The 24,669-nt window shown below is 38.8% G+C and overlaps 1 protein-coding gene across 1 annotated transcript in view; it reads right to left on the reverse strand.

The window, feature by feature from the left end:
- Window positions 1-1,036: 1,036 nt before the first annotated feature.
- Window positions 1,037-24,669, reverse strand: part of CD99 (CD99 molecule (Xg blood group)) — a 30,238-nt gene continuing 6,605 nt past the window's right edge. Inside the window, exons 2-11 of the mRNA XM_062487837.1 lie at window positions 11,848-11,886; window positions 11,461-11,511; window positions 10,964-10,996; window positions 10,030-10,071; window positions 9,832-9,864; window positions 8,391-8,462; window positions 6,940-6,981; window positions 6,348-6,458; window positions 5,473-5,526; window positions 1,037-2,914 (exon numbers count right to left, since the gene is read on the reverse strand). Of these exons, the coding sequence (XP_062343821.1) occupies window positions 2,889-2,914; window positions 5,473-5,526; window positions 6,348-6,458; window positions 6,940-6,981; window positions 8,391-8,462; window positions 9,832-9,864; window positions 10,030-10,071; window positions 10,964-10,996; window positions 11,461-11,511; window positions 11,848-11,886 (503 nt within the window). The 3' untranslated portion in view covers window positions 1,037-2,888. The remainder of the gene's footprint in view (window positions 2,915-5,472; window positions 5,527-6,347; window positions 6,459-6,939; window positions 6,982-8,390; window positions 8,463-9,831; window positions 9,865-10,029; window positions 10,072-10,963; window positions 10,997-11,460; window positions 11,512-11,847; window positions 11,887-24,669) is intronic.

Genomic DNA, 24,669 nt, shown 5'->3' on the forward strand with positions numbered 1-24,669 from the left:
TTGTAGGTAAAGTAAAACTTTAAACTCACAGGGATCAACTTACAGTTTGGACCTAGAAAGGACAGTACTTTTTCATTCCACTGCACAGTCAGATTGAAACACGTATAGAAACTACATTAATTCCCACATTTGGAAGTCAATGGCAGCTCATAGGGCAGCAGCTGATCTGTGGGATGTGACCGTAGAGCTGCTTCAGTAGAGTGGTGAATAATGGTTAACTGAGAATGTCTCCTGTCCCAGGGAGTAGGAGAAATAATGAATTGGAATATTTAGCTCTGTAAGGTAATGGCAGTTGAACAAGACAGAAACAATATCAAAGTCTCTGTGGGTTGTGAGGCAAATAGCAATGTAGCAATTAATACCCCAATAACTGCAAGTGAACTGCTACATTTTACCCACGAGTAACAGAAACCCATAAACTGGCACCTTCTCACAGGAGAACACACTGAAATTTCAAGTCTTCTGTTTAACCTTTTATATCCACGTGGCAGCAGCCAGTCTGTCTTCCTTCTTCCACAACCCTGGTCTGTGGAACCATGAGTGGACAAATCGTTAAGTTGGAAAAATCAGTAAATTTCTTACTATTTAGGTATTTGCTAACCCCTGCTTTGCCTTCCAATTCAGTTGTGGTCCTCTCACATCAGAAGGTGAGACAACACATGGCCCTGCAAAAGTGTGTACTGCTAAAGGATCTGATGATAATTGGACAAGGAAAATTGAACACTATTAAGTTTGCCTACAATAAGACATCCAAGTGCATAGTTTCAGTAGAAGCTGGGTTACCAAATCTTTTTCTTCAAAAGCCATGCCTGTCCTTCACACAGACAAATGTCTTCCCTACACTTCACATGCGTAAGCAGCTCAAATCTTTGTTGCTTCTGGCCAACTTCACTCCAAAATTATTAAAATGTCTGTACGAAAGAAAACTGAGCTGCTGATGGAGCAGGAAGACAAACTAAAGGATCCTCCCCAGGTGAGCGACCACCAAGTTTTTATTTTCAGAACTACTGAGAAGAAGAACACAAACTGTTTTTTAAAATTTATTTTTAGAAAAATCACAATGTTGATAGGTCTTAATAAGTAATTTCTAGGCTCACAAAAGCTGAAAAAGTATTCAAGGGTCTTGGTTAGTTAAAAGCTATTTTGAGCTCCTCCTGCCATTTTATCCCTAACAAACACTGACTTATTTTTATTTACTCTAGGCTTGGCATAGATATATATCTGTTTATTCATGTAGGCAAGCAGTACATTTATTTTCTTTGTATTTACATAAATCAAATGTTTATGTAGGAATCACTTTTGCACTCTCAAACACAGTTAAAGGTTTTAGCATTTTATACTAAAAGCAGACATGGGGCAAAAAGAGACTTACAAATTAATTCCATAAGAAAATACTAAAATTTGTGTAAAGCTTTGTTGCAAGCTATGAAACATGTACAAGAAATTCTTAAATGAATTATCCTTGACATACATTCATATTTGAATGTACAGATATATTTACAGGTTTAATATCCAAATTTATTAATTTCTAAGATGTTCCACAAAATGTCATCTTCCTGTAGAACTTTGTCGGGTGGCTGAAACCCATTAATAAGACATATATGGTAAAATTGCATGAAAATTGAAAGCAATTAGAATGAAAGCCAACGAAACTGGTCAGACCATTCTCTCCTGACAGAACTAGTTATTATTCCAGATTTAGTCCTTCAGCTGTTACGAGTTGTAGTTTTCCATGTTTTCCACAGATCCTTGAAACATTCCTGTTGCTTTCAAAGCCACAGCATAGGTCACAAGTGCTTTCAGAGGAGGATGCAACCACAGGTGAACATCCTAGGGGAATCCTTCACAAGTCCAAAAGCACTTCTCACACATTTGCTATTTCTACTGTTCAGTGGATGCCTGTGGAGTGAGGTTGGCTTGTTCTGGTCAGTCTTGCTGTTTGTAGTTTGGAACTGTGGTACTGTTTCTGTCCCTTACACATGTATGATAAGCCTTATGAATTCAACACTACTTTTTCTTAAGCTTTTGGCTATGGAAGTCTGAAGATGTTAATCCCCACTCCCAAGTACTTCATCCACTACTGTTTAGACAATGCCCAACATCAGTGTCACCAGAAATACAAAGTCCAATTGTGCTTCTGATCTGCAAATACAGGCTTTTCCACAGCTGACCAGCTCAGTGCTTGCTAAGCAGGAAGAGCCAGAAAGAATGAAGGCTTGGTGTGCATTATCTTTGAATTTTCTCAATCTGTACCAGACAGATGCAATGAAAAAAAAAAATCTAAAACCAAGAACATATTTTTGTCTTCTGAATGCTCAAGCACAAGCATCTCTTCCCTGGCAGCTGGCCCAGGCAGCTACACAGATTGGATCAGCAGCACCACACCCAGACCCACCATCTATACACAGTGAGGTGTTTGCTTTCAGGTGCCCACAACATACACTACACCACATACACCAGTGGTTGGTCCACTCACTGTGTATGGGTTATTTCAAAAAACGTTTGTATTGCCTGAGAGCAACAACATAATAAAAACCATAATTGCATATTGGTTTTGGAGAGGTAAGGAAAAGTTAAACACACTGAATGCACTTGAGACACACCCATTTGTCAGAGGAGTCAAGGAAAGAATGTAAAGGCACAGCATACTTCTACATTCCTGTCATTAAGGCCATGTATTGGTGTGCAACAATGCTTCACAGGGCTAACCATACAGAAGTATTCAGGTCTAAGTCACAGTCCCAGAGATGTTTCAAACAAGAGCTGTTTTCTCATGAAACTTCGGGGTCTGCTGTTTATATTATGCTTTGTTTCCTTTTTTTTTTTTTTTTGGCAGAATGCAAGTTGTTTGTCCAGTTCCAAATATCTGTTCTTCACCACTCTTTCTTTTAGTTCTCCAGAAGCGTGCGCTGAACTGAAAAGTGAAAAATAATTCAAGATTAGTGCACTGAGTTAGCATGCAATATGAGTTATATATAATAACATAATAGTTTATGCAGTCAACAATTTTCAGTAGATGTTTGACACTATGTGATAAATTTAGGTAATCAAAGACTTGATTCTGTGAGGCTGCAAGGGCTGTTACATCCCAGACTTCTCACTCAAATAACCCCATTCTACTACATCAGGGAAGCTATCTACACTTGTACTGTAACGCAGCACTCAGTTTAGGCTTGCAGCTCCTGCAGATGCAAACAGGCTGCTCATACAAAAAGTAAGCTACTGAAAGCTCCTAGGCTCAGGAAGTCAAAGATAGGTTTACATAAAATTTTAAAAACACAGACCTATCCTGCTATGCCATTTGACCTGGCTTAATGAGAGACTGCTTCTATCTGGAAGCCATGTAGGTACATCAACTACCAGAAGCAAACTTAACATCTGCTGACTCCTGGAACTCAGATCAGGAGCAGAACCATAATGACCATGGCAGCCCAGTCTCTTAGCTCAACAGATGACCATGCTTGTCTGCAAAATACAACAGAAGTACGAATTTTGGGATGCAATATGACATCAATATGTAAGTAAAACTAACCGTATTTGATAACATTCCAAGTGTGGGTTTACTGGTTAAAGTAAGGTATGCATCATCTGATGCATTTAGCTTTTGAGTTCTGGTGAATCCTGGCCAGAATTTTAGCATAACCCAACTACAGCTCATATTTCAACTGCTTTTGGTAGAGGACGTTGAATGATACTACTTGCTTCCCTAACACACAGCTGAATTGAGGATACCCGAGTCTCTTCAGTCCTTACAGCCAGTCATAAGAAAATGTTTTGTACTTGAGAGTTTTATGTATTTAACAGCTTAAAGTGTTTATAAAGAAGATAATGAGCCAGATGAAAGTTTATAACAAACCAGTGCAATATCCGAGAGAAATAAGACATTTTTTAAATTATAAAAATACACAGAAATAGTTCTGCAGGTTTAAGATTAAACTCGCAGAAAAATATACCTCAAATATTTACTGCTTTGAGATTTTTATACTCAGTACTTAAAAACCAATGAACTTCAGCATGAGGTTATAGTGCTTCTTCCTTTGTTGACCAGTCACAAGGGCTAGAAGGCCAAGTTTTCACCTATACCATTTCCTCCAGTTCTATCCATGGATTCCTGGAGCTTATCACCTGCTCCATCAGCCAAATCCCCTACAAAACCTTACACAGAAGGTGGAGGTTCTCAGTGTTTGTTTCTTTAAAAGAGATCCTTCCACATCTCTCACATTTGTAGAAAGATTAATTATGTCATGGCTCTTTCATACACGAATCACTCTCTGTTCATAATAGAGAATGCTTTTATTACAACATGCTAGAGAGTTCAGTCCTCCTTGCCTCCAGCAGAGCTTCCTCTCTGTCCAAACATCACACATTTTTTCATACATATTCTTGCAGTGTTTTGTATCAGTTTATAATTAGAAAACATTTCAGATACTAATCAGAAAAAATATACACTAATAAACTTCCAACTGCAGTTATTCATCACACTGACAGAGCAGGCATGTGTTCTTACAATTGCCTCTAATTATACTTTTGCAGAGAAAGTGAAGAACTGACTTTTCTCTAAGTCCTTACATTTTAATTAATTCTCAAAGCAATAAACCAATCTGCTCAACAAAAAAAAAAAAACTAGAGAAAAGTGGCCATGTTGTCAGAATTGAATGCTTGATTCTCTTTTGAGTTTGTTGTCAAGGTAAAATCATTGAATGACAGAATCATTTACGTTGGAAATTACCTTTTAGATCATCCATTTTAACTCTTACCTTAGGACCGCCAAGTACACCACTAAACCATGACCCTGTGTGCCACATCTATGTCTTTTAAATACTTCCACAGATGACAACTCCTCTGCTTTCCTGAGGAGTTTCTGAGCAGCCTGTTCCAATGCTTGACAACCCTCTTCATGACAGAAGTTTTCCAAATATCCAATCTAAACCTCCTCTAATAAAGTTAAAGGCCATTTCCTCTTATCCTATCACTTGTTACTTAGGAGAAGTGACTGACACACACCTGGCTAGCACCTCCTTTCAGGTGGTATAGAGAGTGAAAAGATGATCTGAGCCTTCTTTTCTCCAGGCTAAACATCTCCAACTCCTTCAGCCACTTCTCATAACACAATGTGTGCTCCAGACCCTTCCCCATATCCATTGCCCTTCTCTGGACATGCTGCAGCACCCCAGTGTCTTTCTTGAAATGAGGGGCCCAGAAATGGACACACCACTTGAGGTGTGGCCCCACCAGAGCCAAGTACAAGGGGACAATCACAGCCTTGGTCCTGGTGGCCACACTATTGTTAATGCAGACCAGGATAGCACCAGCCTTCTTGGCTACCTAGGCACACTGTTAGCTCATATTCTGCCATTTTTTTTTTAAACAAGACAGCACAGTTCATCTTCTCAAGTATGTTAGATGTCAATAACATGCATTTAATAGGATCCCCACCAAAGAGCTGATCTTCCATCTAGATTCTTATCTTACCAGGTGGCTCAGATTGTGCTCCCCTGAGGCTTTGCATATTCACATTCTCTTCATCTGTTGGGAAAAAAACAACAGATATTTAGCATTCAAAATCTCTTATATTTCAGGTTCTTGATAAATAGAGGTAATTTGAGAGAAGAAACAGCAGTGAAAAAAATGGGCTACTGATAGCAGTTGAGCTGCCCTGTTTTGTCTGCATATTAATTTTAACCTGAATGGTAGAGATGTTTTGGTTTCCAAACTTCCCAAATGATAAAACAGCAGTGCCTGACTGAATGACTTCTCTATCCCTTCACTAAACAGCCAGTATGACTGAAACAAACAAAACCAAAGCTTCTGCCCCTCCTATCACCCACAGTACTCCCAAAGTTCTCTGATCCAAGTTATATCTTATTTAGGAGGAAAGGAAGCAAGCAGTAGATGACTGCAGAAGAATTATTTGCAGATGAACACTGGGGGAAGTTGTCATAAAACTAGTAAGTAGGTAAGCATCTTGGGAAGACACAAAGGCAAAATTTACAAAATTAGAAACTACAAAATATTTTTCAGCGTGAAAAAATCTCTAATCCCCAACCTCCACTTGATTCTCCTTATAATGCATTTTTTTGCAGTCTCTCCTGTTTATCTTTCAGCAAGAAGTGCTTTTATTTTAAGAAATGTGAAGTCCCGTAAATCCTCCTAGTTTTGAAACTCTAACTTCTGGGCAAGGAATTCTTCAGTCTTAGATGACTAGTGGGAAAGGTTACTCCCTGTGAACATAAATTCACTGGGCTATTACAATTACCTTATGCATAGGATCAATTTATAGTCCACATATAAATACAAAAATGCCTCTCTTCTGACAGTAGGAAACAAAACTAATTTGGAATTCTTACCACTTTGCTTGAAACAGAGTTTCTTCTTCTGGTAAGCAATGAAACTAGTTACTGTTCCAATTACAGCAGCACCCACAGCACTTATAATTCCAGCTATTGCTCCCGGAGAAGCTGAAAAAAAACAGAGACATTTGTACACATTTCTCAGAACTGAAAGCCATGTCAAACTAAAAAATTGTCTCACAGTAAAACCTGTGAACACTTCTCTGCATAATGAGAAATGAATCCTTTCATTTTGTAACCATTGATTTCTTAGCAATGCCCATTGTTAAGGAGCTTAAGCATGCCTGTTTTAAGTTCCACTAATTAATAAAAGCAACCCTTTCATAGTCATATCTACTTTGATGCACATAATCACTGCACCAGCAGCATCTCTGTGACCTTAACACTTAGGAATAACTCATAACATAAAAATGTTAAAGGACTATGGAAGCAGAGCTTAAAGGTAAGAATTCCAGACAGCACAAAAGATTTTTAATTGTAACCCACTCCCAGAAGTGACCATTTTAGCAGAGGATCAGCAATGAGAAACCCTGAGAAAACAATCTTCATGCTTGCAAACATCATCATACACACAAACTCATGCATTTACCTTGTTCTTCTTGGCCATTGTTTGGAGTTGGGCCCTTTCGTTCTGGAAAAATGAATGGAGAGTTTACATTTTGTATGTCTAAAGAACACTCATATCATAATTGATAAATGTTTTGTCAATTAATTATGCAAAATTAAAAACCATCTATTATATCCATACAGTGCTAAACTGGCACTGAAACTTTCTGCTTTCAAAGCATGGCTCAAAGCGATGCCAAATCCCATCTTGAGTGCTCAGCACTTCTACAAAATCAGCACATAACATTTGTGAGATCTAGTTTAAGAAGCCTGCACTCCACCACTGAGAACTTGTATAATTTCAGAGTAACATTCAGCTGTATTTCCACTAAACCATCTATCTATTCCTAAAATCCCAACCTCATCTACTAAATACCTTTGCAATTTTCTTTACAAGCAAGCCAGAGATTCTACAAATACTAAATTTATTTGTCACTGTGCAACTTGTACCACTGAAGGAGAAACCCATGCAGATGAAACCAACACATGAGACTCCACAGATGTTTCTTGCCCCTTCCAATTTTCAAGTACTGCCCCAAAGGAGCCTTGGAAGGGGAAAGCTACCCAAAAAAGCGGCATCAGTAATCTCTACCTAGGACAACTCTCCAGAGAAGTCAGTAACCATTACCACATCCCAAACCACATCAAGACACTTAACTCGGATCAGGAAATAGTAAAATTGCAGTAACACACCAGTTAGACATAGAAAATTACTAAAAAATGTTTGGTAAGCTATGAAATGGTTTCATACTGCTCAGTGTGCAGAACCATATGGTGGTGAATGGGCCTTAGTGATCACAGAGCTTCAAACCTTTTGCCACAGGCAGGGACACCTTCCACTAAACCAGGCTGCTCAGAGATCCATTCAACCTGGTCTTGAATATTTCCAGGGATGGAGCATCCACAACTTCTCACCTGCCTCACCACTACCACCACAGTAAAGAAGTGAAGACTAAGGATCACTTGGAAGTGTAAAGATCAGTTCAGCCTGTGGGACAAAGGAAACCTTTGAGAGCGCAAGGTGGACCCTCCTCTGGCCCACTCCTAGACTTCCTAACTCCAAGAATCAAAGGAAACTGTGAACATGTCATAGAAGATCAAAAATAGCACTTGGATGATCTTAAAAGTTCTATTCATGGTGAATTTTGAAGTACTGCATTCACATTTCAGTTTTAGAAGGCATCTTTCTTAGTGTAACAGTAAAAATCACTCAAAATTTTTGCTCTAGACTAGTTTTGCCCCTTAAATATTTGGGGCTTTTTTTTAGTAGAGACAGAATGCATTGCTTTTCAACTCAAAAGTATACTCTGAAGTTTCAGATAGCAGAACCAAATGCATTACAAATTAGAGTATGTCTAACCAGCCTGTGAGCAAGCTTTAATCAAAAGCACAGGTAGCCATAGAAACAATATGAAGCACAATCTGCTATCTTACCATTGCTGCCACTGCCATCACTTCCTCCTTTGGGGAAATTGCCATCCAATAGATCTGAATCATCAAATGTGCCTATAAAATTATGCAAATAGCATTACTATGTTTCAAGTTCAATGAATAAGACATACAAAAGCAAATAATAATATGGAAATTTTCTCAAAACCAACCAATTCAACTGAATTTGTGGTTTTAGGTTCAGCCCCAGAATCACAACATTTAACCTTTTAAAGCCCTCACAATGTCAAGTCCCTTCAGCTCAGCAATACAGTTTGGCAGCAGAACTCCTTTCTCTGGACTTCCTGAACAACTGAGAGGAGTCAGTGTCCAAGAGCAGGTAGTACTGCACAAATTAGATTAAGCAAGCAAGGAGCCCTGTAAGCTGCTTAACTCTAATAGCCCAAATCTTACTGTCCTGCAAAAGCAAAGAAAGAACATGGACAGAAAAGGATCATTTACTTTCAAGGCTGCAACTGTGAATGATTCTTCAGAGCTGTGTCTCTAAGCCACAAACAGCCCAAATGTAATTCTCTTCTCTCATTTTTTGCAAGACATTGAAGTAGTCCCTCTCCATTTCCACTGAACCCTACCTCATGGAGCCTTCCTGTCACCCTTAAGGCACCTTCTCCTTCCCTCTGCTGCCAAATGAATATTTAGTTTATACAAAGCAAACGTGTTTTAGGCAGATAAACTAAAAGTACTGCATCAGAGGATGTTTTAGTTGCGTGCCAAAAGCACTGTAGTGAGGCATGCAGGACTCAAATTCAAGTATCTGCTGCAAATCAGACAGGTGACAGAACAAGAACTGAGGCTTCCTTTCCAGGGCTCTTTACCACCATGTTTGTGAATAATGGCATCATCACACCTGCATCCATCTGAATCTGTTTTGTTCTGGATTTGGCAAAGACAGAGGAGACCTCTAAAGCAGAACAGGCAAAGAAGGACATGTATTTTAAACCTATCTTTCAAACACAAATAACTGTATTTCTTAATGGGAACTTTAAATTAAAAAAAAAAAGGAAGCAACCCTTTAACTTGGAGTTTTACCTTTAATTTTTTAAGATCCTTTAAGAATAAAGATCATAGGCAGTTGCTACTTACTTTTGAGCATGACTAGAAGGGATTCAGTTTGTAAAGAAGAAAGAACTCAATCCAATACATGGGTGTTTCACCACAGGCAGCCAAGAACAGCATTGCCCCAAGCACATACACACACACAGTCCCATCCTATGTCTTCCCCGATCATCCTGTTTTTGAGTGAAAGTGACTCAACAGGCTTGTTATGGAATTTCAAGAATGGTGCAAAGCTTATTTGCAAGAGAACATTTTCTCAACCTTCAGTGTTTGATGTATGCGACACCTGACATACATAGCAGGCAATTAACAAGGATCAATTATTAGAAGTGTAACTGAGACAGTAAAACATTTGTGCTAGAAGCCTTACCAGAGCCTTTAGGTTGATCTTGTTTGGGGTTATCTGATCACAGAAGAGAGATTTAAGAAAGAAAGAAAAACAAAACAAAAAAAAAAAGACAAGTCAAGATAACAAAACCAGACTATAGTACAGTAATGTTCAAAGGGACTAGGAGAGACTAACAAATACTCTTTTATTGTTCAGAAATTCCTGTTAGGTCAGTCTTACCAGTATCTCTAGGATTTGCAGGAGGATGTGGCTTGGGATCATCTGTAGACAAATAAGAGTTAGAATAAATTGAGCAAAATTACTAGCGTGAAGAAACCAAAAGCAGAGTATGTACTGACCTTGAAAGATGATCTGACCTACAATATTGTATCAAAACTTCTCCATGTTGTTTTCCTTACATTAGCTAATGCTGTATTTCTTTGGTTATTTTAGCTAAACACTGTTTTAATGCCACCAAGAGATTTCCTGCTACATTAACTAGCATGTCAGATCCTTGCTAGGATGGAGCATATACAGAAAAACTCATTAAGTCTTATGTAGCATTTTAGTTTGCATGTCTGATTTCAAAGACTGAACTTCTTTAAATTTTTCTTCGCTGTTTTCCCTTTTTAAATTACCAGGTTTTAACCAAATATAAAGCTTGATTCATCACTTGAAAAATAGACAAATTACACAGAATAGAACTAGACATATGGTCCCCACAATGACATTTCGAACAAATAAGAAAATAAGAGATCTTAGAAATCACCTGTGTACAGTTTTGTCAGAACCTTCACATTAGAAAGGGTACTTTCCTTCAAATTATTTATAACAGATTAATGTTTCATTGTGCTACTAAAAATACTTCCTGAAATGGGAGAGATTACTTTAGAATTAAACATTTCCTTGCACAAGTAATAGTTTATGGAGTTAGTGCCACCTAGTGAAAAAACAGCAATGAAACAAATAGAAGCTGGCTAAGAAACTATTGAAATTCCTACAGTTTTAGTGATCCAGAACCTTAAGATTAACAAACATAACTAGATTGCAGTTGTTTTTATCAAGAGTCTGCTACCTTAATCAACTCAGTGCCTTATTATACTTAGGTCATAAAGGATGAATAGACATTGCACCAGGCACATTTGAGCAGTATCCAGGAAAATATGATACTTACCATGATCAAGAGCATGGAACAAGTCAAAATCATCTACAAAGAAAGAAGGGAAGTTTTAAATGTAACGCAAAAACTGAAGTAGTCTTCTTTTTTAAACAAAATGGACCTCACAATGTTTTCACCACAAATGAAAGACATGCCCACTCATCAGTTACTCACGGAAAGGGTCCACAAAGTTACCAGGCATTACCAGGCATTTTGGGACCTGTCAAGGGCCAGCTCAAGGTGAGCAAGCTCCAAACACGTAGACTGAAAGCCAATGGAAGGGATTTTCACAGGGTCTCTAAGCTTGTGAAATCACAAAATACATTTCTGAGAGTAGATTCCAAAATGAAGAAATCCTTTTGCTGTTAGGGAACTGCTTTCTTCTATAAAAATATCACCACAAATAGTGGCAACCATGTGTGACACTAGATTGAAAAACTCAGGATCGCAAATTGGTATGTACACCACACTTGATATTTTAGTAAAAGGCATTACAAGTAATTAGATCTCACCTGGATCTGATGATGGTGTCTTCTGAGTTACAGGAGGTTTCTTTGTACTTTCTGTCAGGTATGGTTAGGGAAAAGAAGATAAAAATGCTATTTAACACACTGTTCAGAAGCTACATGAAGGACAAAGGACAAATGTTAAGTATGTGTCTATACAACAAAATACACCAGATCAAATCCATATAGCAAGACAATTTTCCTCAAAGAGAAATCTTTAACTCTTCAAAAGACAAATCTGAGTTTTATGTGGTCAACATCTTGACAAACACATGGCTGAATTGTTCCATTGAGGTTTAAACAAACCACATGTGGCAAAGTTGTGATGCTTGGTCATGCAGTAATACTTAGAATTAAACAAGTCAAAAGAGCAGCCACAATTTTCCTACCTACCTTCCAAAAGTGCATCTCCTAAGGAGAAGTCATCTTGGCCTGCAGAAGATAAAAGAAACAGTAAGGACACTGCTTTTTCTTATTCAAACCCAACATTTAATAAAGTCATAAACATGTCTGTGATAGATCTTGATGTATGTTTTCTGCTTTCTGAGTCACACTAGAAGAATATTTTGAATCAGGGTTGAAGACAGACATTCTTCGCTATTTCTCCAAGTCACTATCCCTATGTCTTTTCAGAAAACAAAACAGAACCACAGTAAAAATTGGCTCTACAGAAATGACCTAAAGGGTTGGAACATACATTCCTGCAGCCTGTAATGCACTTTACTCTTGCCACTGTTATTGCATACTTCCTTAGTGCCATCCACAGCATATTCTTTCCCACCCTTTTTTCCACTGAACCACAAAATAAGCTGGGGGACAGCTCCAATGCATGACAACATAAAAGAGTGAGGTGTGAAGAAGAGCCTTGAAGCACAAAGGCCATTATGAAAGTTACTATGTAATGGAGTTCTTATCTTATCATTAAAAAATAATTTTCAGGGCTTTATAAGACTTACCTTTCCCCCTAACTAGGGCTAGCAGTATGGAGGTGGTTAAGATATTAGCAAATATTATCTTGAGCAGTCTTTTCAACTTCCTAAAACACAGCTAAATGCAGCTGGCACCACTCTGGGGTCTCCAGGGGGATGAGATTCTATTTTCAGTCCTTAGGAAAAGAACACTGTCTCTTACTGTATTAAATCAATTGCTAGAGCTACTGCTGCTTACCCAGGCACCTGCAAACACACCAACTCAAGAAATACATGACACAAACTGGTTTCACAGCACGAATGTAGTGGTGTGGTCTCAGCAGCAAAGATAAATGGATAGCTAAAACAACTGCATGGGGTGTTTCTAATTTTTCACCATCCCTACTTTGACTGAAGCATGGAATAAGAAAATGCCTGTAAATAAATATCAGCTATTAAAAAAAGAAAAGACATCCAAATATACTGCTTCAGCCCCATAAAAACTGGAAGACTTTTTCTACCTACTGAGTATCAAGCCAGCCAGAGCAAAAGTTATTTCCAGACAGAAACAACCTTAATTCAGAAGATATCTGCATAAAGCATTAATGTGTCTGGCTTTTCCTCTAAGAATGTAACCACCAAAGAGGCATCAGAACCAACTACTGCAAAGTCTGAAGAGAGGAATAAAAACAAACATCAAAATCAAACCTCAAGCAGAATGCACCTTTCACTTATGTGAGAAACCAAGTCATGAGTCTAATACCAGGAATGATGTATGCTTATATATATGGTGCCATTTTTTGCTGTAACTGAGGTCAAAATTAAAATGCCTTTTCCTTTTCAGATAACTGCACTAATAAAGCCCTTTATTTCCAGAAAATAAAGGAGAATAAGATGGGGTTTTTTTGTTGTTTTTTTTTTTTTTTGTAATAGGGAAGCAACTGGAATGGAATAAAAAAGTGTGCACTCTGGCCAACTGAACTGCTACAGCAGAAACTGAAATCTCAAGTCTAAGAAGTGATTCCCATACTGTAACATTTGAACTAAAACCACGTCACTCACAGCCAAGTAAGGAGACAGACCTGCCAGGCCCTTTCATGGCAACAGAGGTGATTGATGACTTTATTATGGTCCATGAGCAAAGTTCATTTTAAATTTTCTGGATAAAATAAGTAGGTACAGATCTTAAATAGAAGGCAAGAAGGTATTTTACTTGGTGTTCTTTATTTCAGGTGGAGACCACAAGCTCTGTTAGATCACAAGAAGCTGCTTCACACAATGCAAAATATTTGCAGGTCATTTATCTGAAGTCTACATCAACTTGTAATACAATTTTATAAACCTCTGTAAATTTAAAAGGCTCTAAGACACAAATGCCATTACTTCTGAAGTTACTCTTTTGGTTAGACCAAAAAACACCAAGAAACCTTGGTATCGATAGACTAAAAAAGGTCAAAGCAGTCACAAGAAATTTTAACAGGCATTTGCAGAGTTGTTCCTCAAACCTGAATTCTAGTTTGCTCATGTTCTCAAGCACATACATCTCTCAGGCTACAGTCCTCTGGGAGGTATACCTAAGACAGGACATGATCAGAATTTGGTAGTGGTACTCCAAGAGGGCAGGCAGAGGAACCTGTTGAAAATGCACACACCTCAAAACACTCTACCAGAGTAGTACCCAAAAGAGGGACCATCACAAACTGTTAACACCATCTGTTTCAAAGGTATATCACTAACACAAGGAACGTTACACTGATTTGTGTACATTTCAAGAGCCCTGTTTCTTTTCAGGCAGATGGAAAAACAAGCACATTTGTTCAACCTTATGATTTGGTGCAGCTGAAATTTAACCTGGAGCAGAAAATAGGCTATACGAAAAGTTTCCCACTGCCAGCATGAAATTTAGTCCAGGAACTCAGAATGGCTTCAGCTGCAGCAGTTTCCCTCAAGAGGATGAAACCTTTGTAGAATAGTGTGTTTTCAGAGATATTGCTATTTTAAGGGACTTTGCACGTGAGCTTCACAGAGAAATAATTTAGGATGAGATTGCTGACTTGCCAAGCTCATGTAAAAAATGCTTTGACAGAGGAATAAACAAATTTGAGAGTCAATAAAAGAAAAAAAATCATGCTTTATTGACTGGAATTATTATTCTGAAACAAAAATTCGGCTTTCCAAGCATGCAGCACGATATCAGGCTCCTCATATACATTACTTTTCCAAGATAAAGCAGAAAAAAAAGGTCAAAACTTAGCTTATAGAGCTCATTACAATAATCTGCACTCTGAGGTGCTGGAAATCAGCCTTCCCAGCAAAGAAAGGTGTTTTTCCACTGTTCATGACAAACCTTCTTATGTCTTTAAAGCAGTTGCTTTTATAAATGTATTCACTGCATTTTTTGTATGGGTGGGTCCAACTAAAGTAGAACTTCAGTGACTTAGTCTAAAAGGAGAACAGCTCTATATGATTCAACTGGTTCCAAGAAAAAAGTAATTAGAAAATGAGAAATAAACCTACAGAACTAGAACAAAGTTACTATCAGAGTCCAAGAAGGAAAAGTCAGCAACAATATGCTGCACTCCCTACAGAATTAAGGAATGTCCTGAGCAACTAAGCATTTTGAACATTTTCTTAATCTGTAACAAAGATATTTAAAAATAAAGCAGATATCGTATTGCATATAAAGCACAATACAGCAGGTATTTCTAGCTCATAGGGGAATGAGCTGATTCAAGAATACTTCAAAAGTGTCTACACTACTTTCCTTTCATGTCTGTAGCTCAAAAACCTGGATCTCAAGAAATAGACCTTCAGCAGGCTGCCTCTAGTAACCAACATAGTTTGTATTAGCTGGAGGGAAAACACGAAAGAGCAAACAGACTTTGAACATCTGAAGAACTAGAGGATATTCAAGAGATCCAAGTAAGCAAATAAGAGTGCAAAGACCTTTGCAAAGACCTGTCACTGCTCTCAGATACTTCCTGCTACAGTATTAGATTGGTCATATTCACATTCCAGTGCAGAAGGCAACAGGAACTTTGGAAAGTTCCTCCATTAGTCACATATACAGTGACACACCAAGAAAGGAGACTTGTGATGAACCACCACAAAAGTAACTTTCTGGCCTGAGCAATAGGCTGCTTCAATTTTGTTTTCCTAAAAAATGCCAGTGCTCTTCTGCTTCTTTCCCTCCTTCACTCCCTAGGGCCTTGCACACCAGAGGGTACCCACAGAGCCTGCATGTTGCAACAGGTCTTCCAGCTGTAGGCCTATGAAGCAGGTGACAGTGATCATCTTGTCCCCATCCCACAGCTGGACATTATGTGCTATTCCATCAGTGGCTGACTTACAATCACAGAATTGCCCCAGTTAGAAGGGACCTGTAAGGGTCAGCAAGTCCAACACCCTGCTCCTCACAGGACTAATTATATATAAACCACATGAATAAGAGCCTCATTCAGACATTCCTTGAACTGTCAGGCTTGGCTCCACACCCAATTCTTTCCTGTCTGTTCCAGTGACCAACCACCCTCTCAGATAAGAACTCTCTCCTAATATCCAATCTGAACTTCGCCTGAGGCATCTTCATTCCATTCCCTTATGTCCTTTTGGAGGCAATCAGAGAGAGGAGAGCCCTTCTGCTGTCCACCCTCCCCCCTTAAAGAAGCTGTAGGCTGTTGTGTGCCTTTTCGTCTCCAGGCTGAGCAAACCAAGTGACCTCAGACACTCCTAGTAAATTTTGCCCTTGAGGCCTTTCTCCATCTTGGTCACTCTCCTCTGGACACACTATTAGTTTGATCTCCTTATTGCTCTGAGGCACCTAAAACTGCACACAAAGACTCGAGCAGAATAGAGTGGGACAATCACTCCCCTCTAGCAGCCACCACTGATGTTCTTGATGCACCCCAGGGCACAAGTGGCCTTTTTGGCTGCCAGACTGTTGACTCGTGTTCAACTTGCCATCAATACAACCCCCAGGTCTCTCTCTGCAGGTTGCTTTCCACCTTCCTGTCCTCCAGTTTGTACAGAGAACCAGGGTTATCCCATCCCAGGTATGGAACCTGGCACTTGCTCTTGTTAATTTTCATATGGTCTGTAACTGCCCAATTTGTCTCTGCTCTGCTTCTTAGCCTCTTATTTTTGTGACCTGGGCAAAAATCTTGAGCTCAAAGAGCTCTTTTGTGTCTGCAGTCTACACGATGTCTGGCAGCCCTCTTGCCAAGGATATTGGTAGCCACAAAGGTAACTTTCAGGTAGCCAGGTAAAAAGCAGCTTCTCCAACTTCCAGAACAAAACCTGGATAGCTGGATTTTATACTCCTGTGTCTTGTGCTCCCTCTCCTCAGGAGATTGAAAACACAAGGAGTAGAAATATTCAACACTTAACCATTACAGAACCTGTAGAAAACACAAAAGGGCCAATACATCAGAACTTCAAGAAACACTTCGAATAAGAGAACATAGGCACTACATCCCTTCCAACTGTTTTTTAAGATTACCAGTACTTGATTTCAATCCAGGTTTTACCCTACCAGCATTAGTTACCTACCATAGAAGATTTCTACTACTCAGCTCACATTCAGACAATTATTTTCTTGAATGACCTATACAGGCCAAAAGAAGAGGGGTAATTTAATAATTAAAAATCTGGGAGAAGGGTGACTTGGTTCTCCATATCTTACTAAAAGGACTGTATCCCTAAAGCCTTTAAATGGAGTGAAAAGTACAGACAAGGTAGACAGATATTGGAAGTACTTACAACTGCACTCTTCCCACTCAGCCAGCGCAGAGGTTTGCAGGCAAGATCTCTGTGTCAGGAATGCTGATATTCCTGCTGCTAAGCAGCAGTTTATAATTAGTCCTGCCCAAAGTCTCATGAATTAAATCCCACTACTTTTTTCAAACCCTGTACCCACCTATTGATGCTGCTTTTCAAGTCTGGTTTCTCTGCAGAGCAAGAGAAAACAAAAAACTTTGCATAAATTTCTGTTTAGCAAAGGAAGCCCTTTCCTCCCTAAAATAAATATGCTCCAAACATGAATAGCAGCTGTAAATCAGCTAACAAAATACAAACAACCAAAGATTATTTTTTTCATCTGGGGGAGTGTCTGCTTTTTTGCACATCTGGAGCATTCACTAATGTTATCAATAGAAATAAAGTCAGATCGATCTCTGCTTTAACCAATAAAAACATTATTATTTCTTCTTCAAAGAGATGTGTAAGACAAGCCTAATAATGATCATATTTATTTTTTGTTCAGTGATCCAAAAGCTGTTTCTCAGCAAAGTTACTTTATTTGCCTAATTTGCCTTTATTACCTATCTTGAAAACACACTGTATTAAAAATTAAAGCAATTATGTGGCCTAATCTTTTCCTGATCTGGCTGCTAGTAAAGGGTTTCTAGACTTGTTTAATATTCTAATTACTGTTTCTTCTATTAAAAAATGGAAACTGAATATTTTAAAAGCCTACAAGGCCATATTTTGACTCAAAATTATTTATTTAAATAACTAGTAATGTGAGGAGTTTTTAACAAAACAAGGCATTTGGAAATTAAAAAAAAAAAACAAAAAAAACAAACACCCAATCCTCATAATTTTGAAGCACTGTTATGGGAATTTTGCTTGCTTAAAAGTTTCCCATGGACTAGGCAACTTTTGTTGCCACTTTAGGCTACACAAAGTAGGAAAATACAATGGAGCTTTTAGAGCTCTTATGCACTACCAGCGGTTTTCCGGGGGAGGATTTGACACAGGAAGAAGAGGACAGAATTAATAGCTCTAAATCAGCAGAAAGCACACAGAAGATCTGAATCAGTTGCAAAGCTAGAAAATTAACATGATGGCAACATTCCTGCCAAGTGCTGAGCTGCTCATAAGAAGGGGTAAAAGAGAACTATAGTTTGCCCTATAAGAAGGGGCAAAACCAAGATTTCCTGTGAGTCCCTCAATCCAGTAGTGAGAATAAAAGCAAATATATGACATGTTAATCATAACCCAACCAGGGATGAGTTGTCTACTTCAGTGTGTTTTAGTTCTTACAGTTTGTAATTCTTTATGCCCATAATAGATGTGACCACTTTCCCTCCAAACTGCAGCTGGTATGTTTGGTGATAGCACTCAGTGGCAAAACAGCATCAAACAGAAAAGCCACAGATCCCAGATCTTCTCCTGAAGATTAAAAGAGCTTCCAAGACACTGCCACTGATGGTAGCTTGGAAAGAGCTGAAGTATTATTCTGTGCTGTGGAGATTGAATGTTATAATTTATGGCTTAAATATCTTCATGAAGGACCTCTGCCTATTATAGCAAAACTGTATTACAAAAAAGATGCAGAGAAGACTACCACACCCTGAACAGGCCTTCTAACTGATGGAAATGAGATAAAGTAAATTCAAGTTTGGGGAAAAAAGAAATACATTCAACAGAGGGATCAAACTTAATATCTTCTGGGAAGAGGTCACAGCCCAGGGCTATCATCTGACAGGCTCAAACAGACCCTCACACCAAAGGGTGGGGTAGGAAGAGAGATCTGGGGTATGTGGGGTGATAAAGCCTCTGGCCAGAGGCAGTGAACACCCATCCTCCCCTGTGAACAGGAGCCCAGCTGAGAGTCTCTTCACCCAGGGGAAATCTTATCCACAGCAGAGGGGGTGTCATGGCCCATCAAAGCTCTCCCCAAGAGGTCCCCAGACCCTGCACCAGAGCACTGCAGCATGATGGAATAGATCCATAGTGTCTCAGAGGCACGTGGGCACTCCCACCTGGCCCAAACTTATATTAATCCATGGGATCATATACTTTTCAGTAGGGTGTGATGGTGGGGGACCATGACCACCAAGAAGACCAGGTGGAGGGGAGTAGTGAGACATCAGTGGGACCCCTGGAAGTGTGATATGCTTTGCCAAAGCCCTGTCACTCTCTCCCTGTGCCCCCTGACCACCCCTCCCCCCCCACCTATTCACCTACTTTTCTATTTCTTTCTTCCTTCCTCTCTTTCTTTCTCTTTGCCTCTTTTACTATTAAATAAAATATATCATTTTTTTTGGCACCAATATCTAACCTCATTTGGATTTAATCATTCTCTTTTTGGTATATTTCAAACCTTTCTGGGTCCATCCATTTTATTTGCAGAGGCTTAGTTTTCTTTGGTCTTCTCCTTTGATGTTAAAGTGGTTTGTAACACATACTTTGGGGAAAGTTGTTTCCTGAAGAGAGTACCACCTCCACGTGCTCAAAAGAAGTAAAACCCAGCTGACCACAGTCCTGGAAAACCTGCAGTGGTTGACCCTTCTGAAGCAGGGGGACCTAAACTGCTCCAGAGATGTCCCCCAGATTCAGCAGGCTATGGCTCTGTGACATGGGCCAATCCTAGCTGCAATTCTTTTTACAAATGAAAACTGAAATACATTGCTCTGTCTCCTGAAGTTTGCAAGCAGAAACCTAAGCTATACTAACACGAGCTGTTAGAAGAACATTAGGGTGATGGAAGCATGGCACTTCCACCAAGAAATGACAAGTTTTGGGGGCATAGGGATGGAAGGTAAAAGCATAGTATATATCTGGGCAACAAACAATGTCAGCGTCCTAACCCCTCTAACAAACCCTCCCAGTATTGGCTGGCATCATAGGTAATTAAATAAAGTGAATATGATTGCAAGAACGTCTGGATTAGTTGAACAGCAGCAAGAATTGCAGGTGTTTCCCAAAGTTTTACCATGGTTAGATTTCAGTACTGTGGGTGTCAGTCAAATTGTGTTACATTCAGCATTCGAAAGCTACAAGAACCTTGTGTAAAACCACGTTTTTGGTGGTTTTTTTTTCACAATTTTTTACAATTTTGGCTAGGATACCTGATGCTCACAAATATTTTCTCTTGTAATTAGTTTTGCATCCTAGTCCTCCTCCTCAGTCCGCAAGGGTCTGTTGAAAATTTTCATAACATCCTCCAAAGCTCAAAGCCTGTATGTCAGCACCTCTCCCTCTTCCAGTGTCAGACTCTTGTTACTTCTTGAGGTTTTCTGCACTTACATCTAGCAATAGCTTCAGCAGTTCTTGATAAGAATCTTTCTCACTGACAACCATGAAACTTCCTGTCCTGAAGCACATACCTCAAAACATTGGCCACATCACAAGCAGTCAAACCTCTACATGCACTTTTACAGCTCAGTACCCTGCCCTATCTAGTGCAGAGAAAGGGAGAAGTGTCTTCAGGGCAAATGTGGGGGGCATGACTTCAAGGGTTGGGTGCTTTTTCTGCTCATCTCAAATCAGTAAAACACTTTATACAGCAATAAAATGTGTAAGACGATAGATTAAAGGCATCATTCCGCAACAAACAGTCAGGAAACATCAGCATTTTGTTTGGTTTGCATCCTCACACTGCATCTCTGGTGGCCTTGGATTGGGGCAGGGAGGAATGGAAGAAAGAGTAATCCTGGTGTGGTGGGGGCTCAGAGGAAAAAAAGGAAGTGTAGTAGCAAGGTTCAGGGGCCAAAAGATTAGGGCAATCTGAACCAGATGAAACATGATAAAGTTTTAGCACAAGAAGAGAGGAAACACTAAGAATCCAAAAACTATGATCTGGCAGAGATTAGGTAATAATTGGCATATGCATTGGTCCCAAAACCTCATGTGTTGGACTGGTAAATAATCTTTAATTACAGAAAAAGAAAAAGGCAAATTATAATTCATGTTGAACAAATTATTGGAACTTGGATCTTCATTTATAAATTCCTTTCTTAAATTAAATTTTAATTGAAACACACATTTGCAATGCATACAGAGCCAGATGAATACTGTTATTTTTATAGCAGCACACTGAAATGAAGATTCACAGTAAGCAGAACTCCTATATCTGCTGATACTTGCAAGATGACAATTTCACAACTTGTTTCTTTTACCTTCCCCACCATAACTCTTACCAATTCAATACAGTTTGTATACTAATAGCAGAGTCCAAACAAAATCTGTAATCTAACCAGAAACATTAACTGAACAGTAAAATTGACTGTTTTTCCAGACTATTTTCATTGTGGCTTGTTCAGTTATGGCTAAAAAGACTCTTCAGTCTTTTTAATACGTGTACTTGAAATGAGCTATGACCTCTCGTGCTAAAAGAAAGAATACGACCTTGGATTTTTTGACAAGAGTTTCCTGTGGGGAAAGTGTGCGTTGAGGAAAACAGACTCAGTACAGTGTTTTCAATTATTTGAATCATAGGAGTTGGCACAAATACATGGCAAGACAGAAACATGATATAAGTTTTGTTTCTCATTTAAAAGAACAGTGAGAGGTTTTCCTTTTAACTTCCTTCAGTACTTGAGGAAAAATGCAAGTCTTCCCTTTTGTACCAAGGCAATGTTCTTAGTAGTTTCAGTGTGTTCATGAGCCCACAAGAACAGCTGGAATGCGTTCACAGGGGAACTGTAAGCATTTCCAGTTCAAGTGCATCTTGTGAAAGTACTACAGTAGAATTTAGACAAAAGCTTTAAGAGGAATTCTCCATGTCCACTCTAAGAATTATTTTCATAATCTTCACTTTGATTCTGTATCACCTCCTGAAACCAAATAAGACTTTATGTTCCAGTGTTAATCACTAACAGGCTGCCATTACACATGCCAGACTTCAGTGTGCACTATAAATTTACTAATTTATTAGAAATTTAATCATTTTATAGAACACCACAGGCAAGCAATGGGAATGGATGCAGAAGGTAAGAACTGGGAGCTGAAGAAGCTGTGCCAGGATGCAGGACTGGCAATGGAGCCAGTGACAAAGATACAATGGCAATGCCCAAGGGACAGGAGTAGAAGCAACAGTGAGGGGAAAGAGGAAGGCGAGAGAGAGAGGGAGAAATCTGGATGCAGAGGAGTTGTTAGCTCACTATAGCCACAAGCTTCAGAATCACAAGTCTTGCCCATAGTTTGGGGAAACAAGGTCCACAACTCTGCTTAGTATACAGAAAAAAAAAGAGCTGGCCTTCACAGAAGGCCAAATTAGAAAAAAGGAAAGCCAAAAGTTTTTATGAGAATGGAAGAGAAGAATATTGTAAATCAGATTGAAAACTTGCTGGTTAATACAAGAAGCAACAGCTCTGTGGTGAAGAAGAGATGTCTCAATAACTACTTGTAACATTTGGGGAGGGAGAGAGCAGGGAATAGATGGTGAAGTAACTACTGAATTCGGGATCCAGTTGCAAGACGCCTGGCATCCAGGATGGAATGAGAAATAGAATAGGCAGGAAGGCATTTCTGGTGTTGAAGAGAAAAAAAATACAGACAGGTATGGGTAGCTGGAGGCGAGGGAAGAATTAGTAGATTGATAGTGATAAAAAAACCATAGAAATAGACAGGCTTATCTAAAAGCTTTTTGCATAGGCTTCTCCAAGCCCCTCCCCCAAAGCTTGTCCCAAAACTTCTTGCTTCTAAATTTACCAAGGACCTGTGTGACTCTAGAGCTGTCTCGTTTGTCCAACAATAGCATCAGCGCTCATAAACACTGCATGCTACCCAACACATTCACATCTCACTTCTACTACTGCTACCATCAGCACTAATTCCTTTTCTCTTCACATATATTCTTCTTCTCCAAATCACAGGGAACAAAAAAAGTGGTAGTAAAATACAAGTCTAACACTAACTGTACTTTTTCCAGAAACAGAGGGTTTAGAGTGTAATATTTTTGTGTCAGTTATAAAAACAGTAATCCTACCAATATTGCTTGGATTTACTTTCCTGGAAATATCAGAGTTTAAAAATTATTCACTTTACGTTATCCTCAGAACGTTAAGATTTCTTCACACAGAAAATATACAAGCAACATTTCTCTGTGGTTAAGCAAAAAGGCATTCAAGGACAGTTTTATAATTAAAATCAGATTTTTTACCAATTAAATTGATGTGTGTTTAATCAAAAAGAACTTCTATTTCATGAAAAGATAAACTTCTACTCCGAATTTAACTTTTAACCAATGAAAGAATGACTACTATCCTAAAAACAAAGTTTGATTTTACCGCAATTAAACTCTTGGGCTCAGAGAGAAATGAGCTTTGTGGATACTTTACTCACATCAAGAAATTGATACCATTTCTTGTGAAAAATTTGGAAGCAAGAAGAGATCCAATGGGAGTTTTACAGGATGCAATCAACAATAAAAGTAGAGCAGAATTAACATCTGCATTTAACTAACTGTTGCCCCAGTCAAGAGGCCTTCCTTTTACAAGTACTGTTAAGGATGTCGTTTATAGATGTTTATAGCATGTGGACAGTTCACAAGTGACTGAAATGTGCAAAGAGTAAGCCAAATGCATTTGTTATGCAGCCAAAGATGATGTGTAATGAGACCTGACTTAAAAATGTAAATGTTTACCTTCAAAATTACCTTTTTCCCAAAACATGTTTTAATTACTCCTGCATTTGACATGTCAGCTATGTATTTTAAAGGCACTGATCTACATTTAAAAAAATCTGTCCAGTATTTAGAAAAACTACTGTAAACAGGCCTTGTGCCACAAAGAAATAAGTTCTTGGACTTTCGCAGGAATTTGCTTTATGACTTTTTGGAATTCTTTGTAAAAAATCTTCTGGATCTTATTATTCTGGGCTTCACAGTCACATCAAATGCAGAGGCTAAACCAGCTTAAAAGGAACTTGTGACAACTATCACTGCATTTATTTTCAACAGGTGATAACTGTACCTGTAGAAGGACCAACGAATTTTCTGCAGCAAGCTAGGAAATCTTTCCTAGACTAGAATTAACAAACATATAGAGAACCACTTTTTTAAAAACAAAAATGAAAAATAAACTAAAATTACCTTATATGATACCAAGCAAACCTTCAAACACTAACTTTGGGTCCACCTTCACCTGAAATGGTGCACGATATATCTGGAACTGGCTGTTAGAAGGGATAGAAACACTGCCCTATCAACTTCCATGGCACCATCCACAAAGTTTCAAGGCAACATCTCTGGAGAATTTTTCCACAGTCAATATATAATTGATGATATACTGGTTGAAGGAAAAACCTTCAAAACAGTACTAAGTAATGGGCACCATGCAATCTTTATATTTCCCCAACCTGAACTGATTAATCTGAAGCCAGCAAAGCAACATGAAGGCTGAGCTCCTCAAGCTATAAAATGCCCCAGCGTACGACAAGTTATATGCTGAAGAGGCTGCCATGATTTTGCATTAGTAATGGCCTTTGTTCACCTTACAACATGCTTGGGAGCCCCAGTGGCCCTGAGAATACATATACACAGCCTCCAAGTGATCACTAGTGTAGTGCAGAAATGGCTCAA

The sequence above is a fragment of the Cinclus cinclus genome, chromosome 2, assembly GCF_963662255.1.
Source record: "Cinclus cinclus chromosome 2, bCinCin1.1, whole genome shotgun sequence".
NCBI classification, from domain to species: Eukaryota; Metazoa; Chordata; class Aves; order Passeriformes; family Cinclidae; genus Cinclus; species Cinclus cinclus.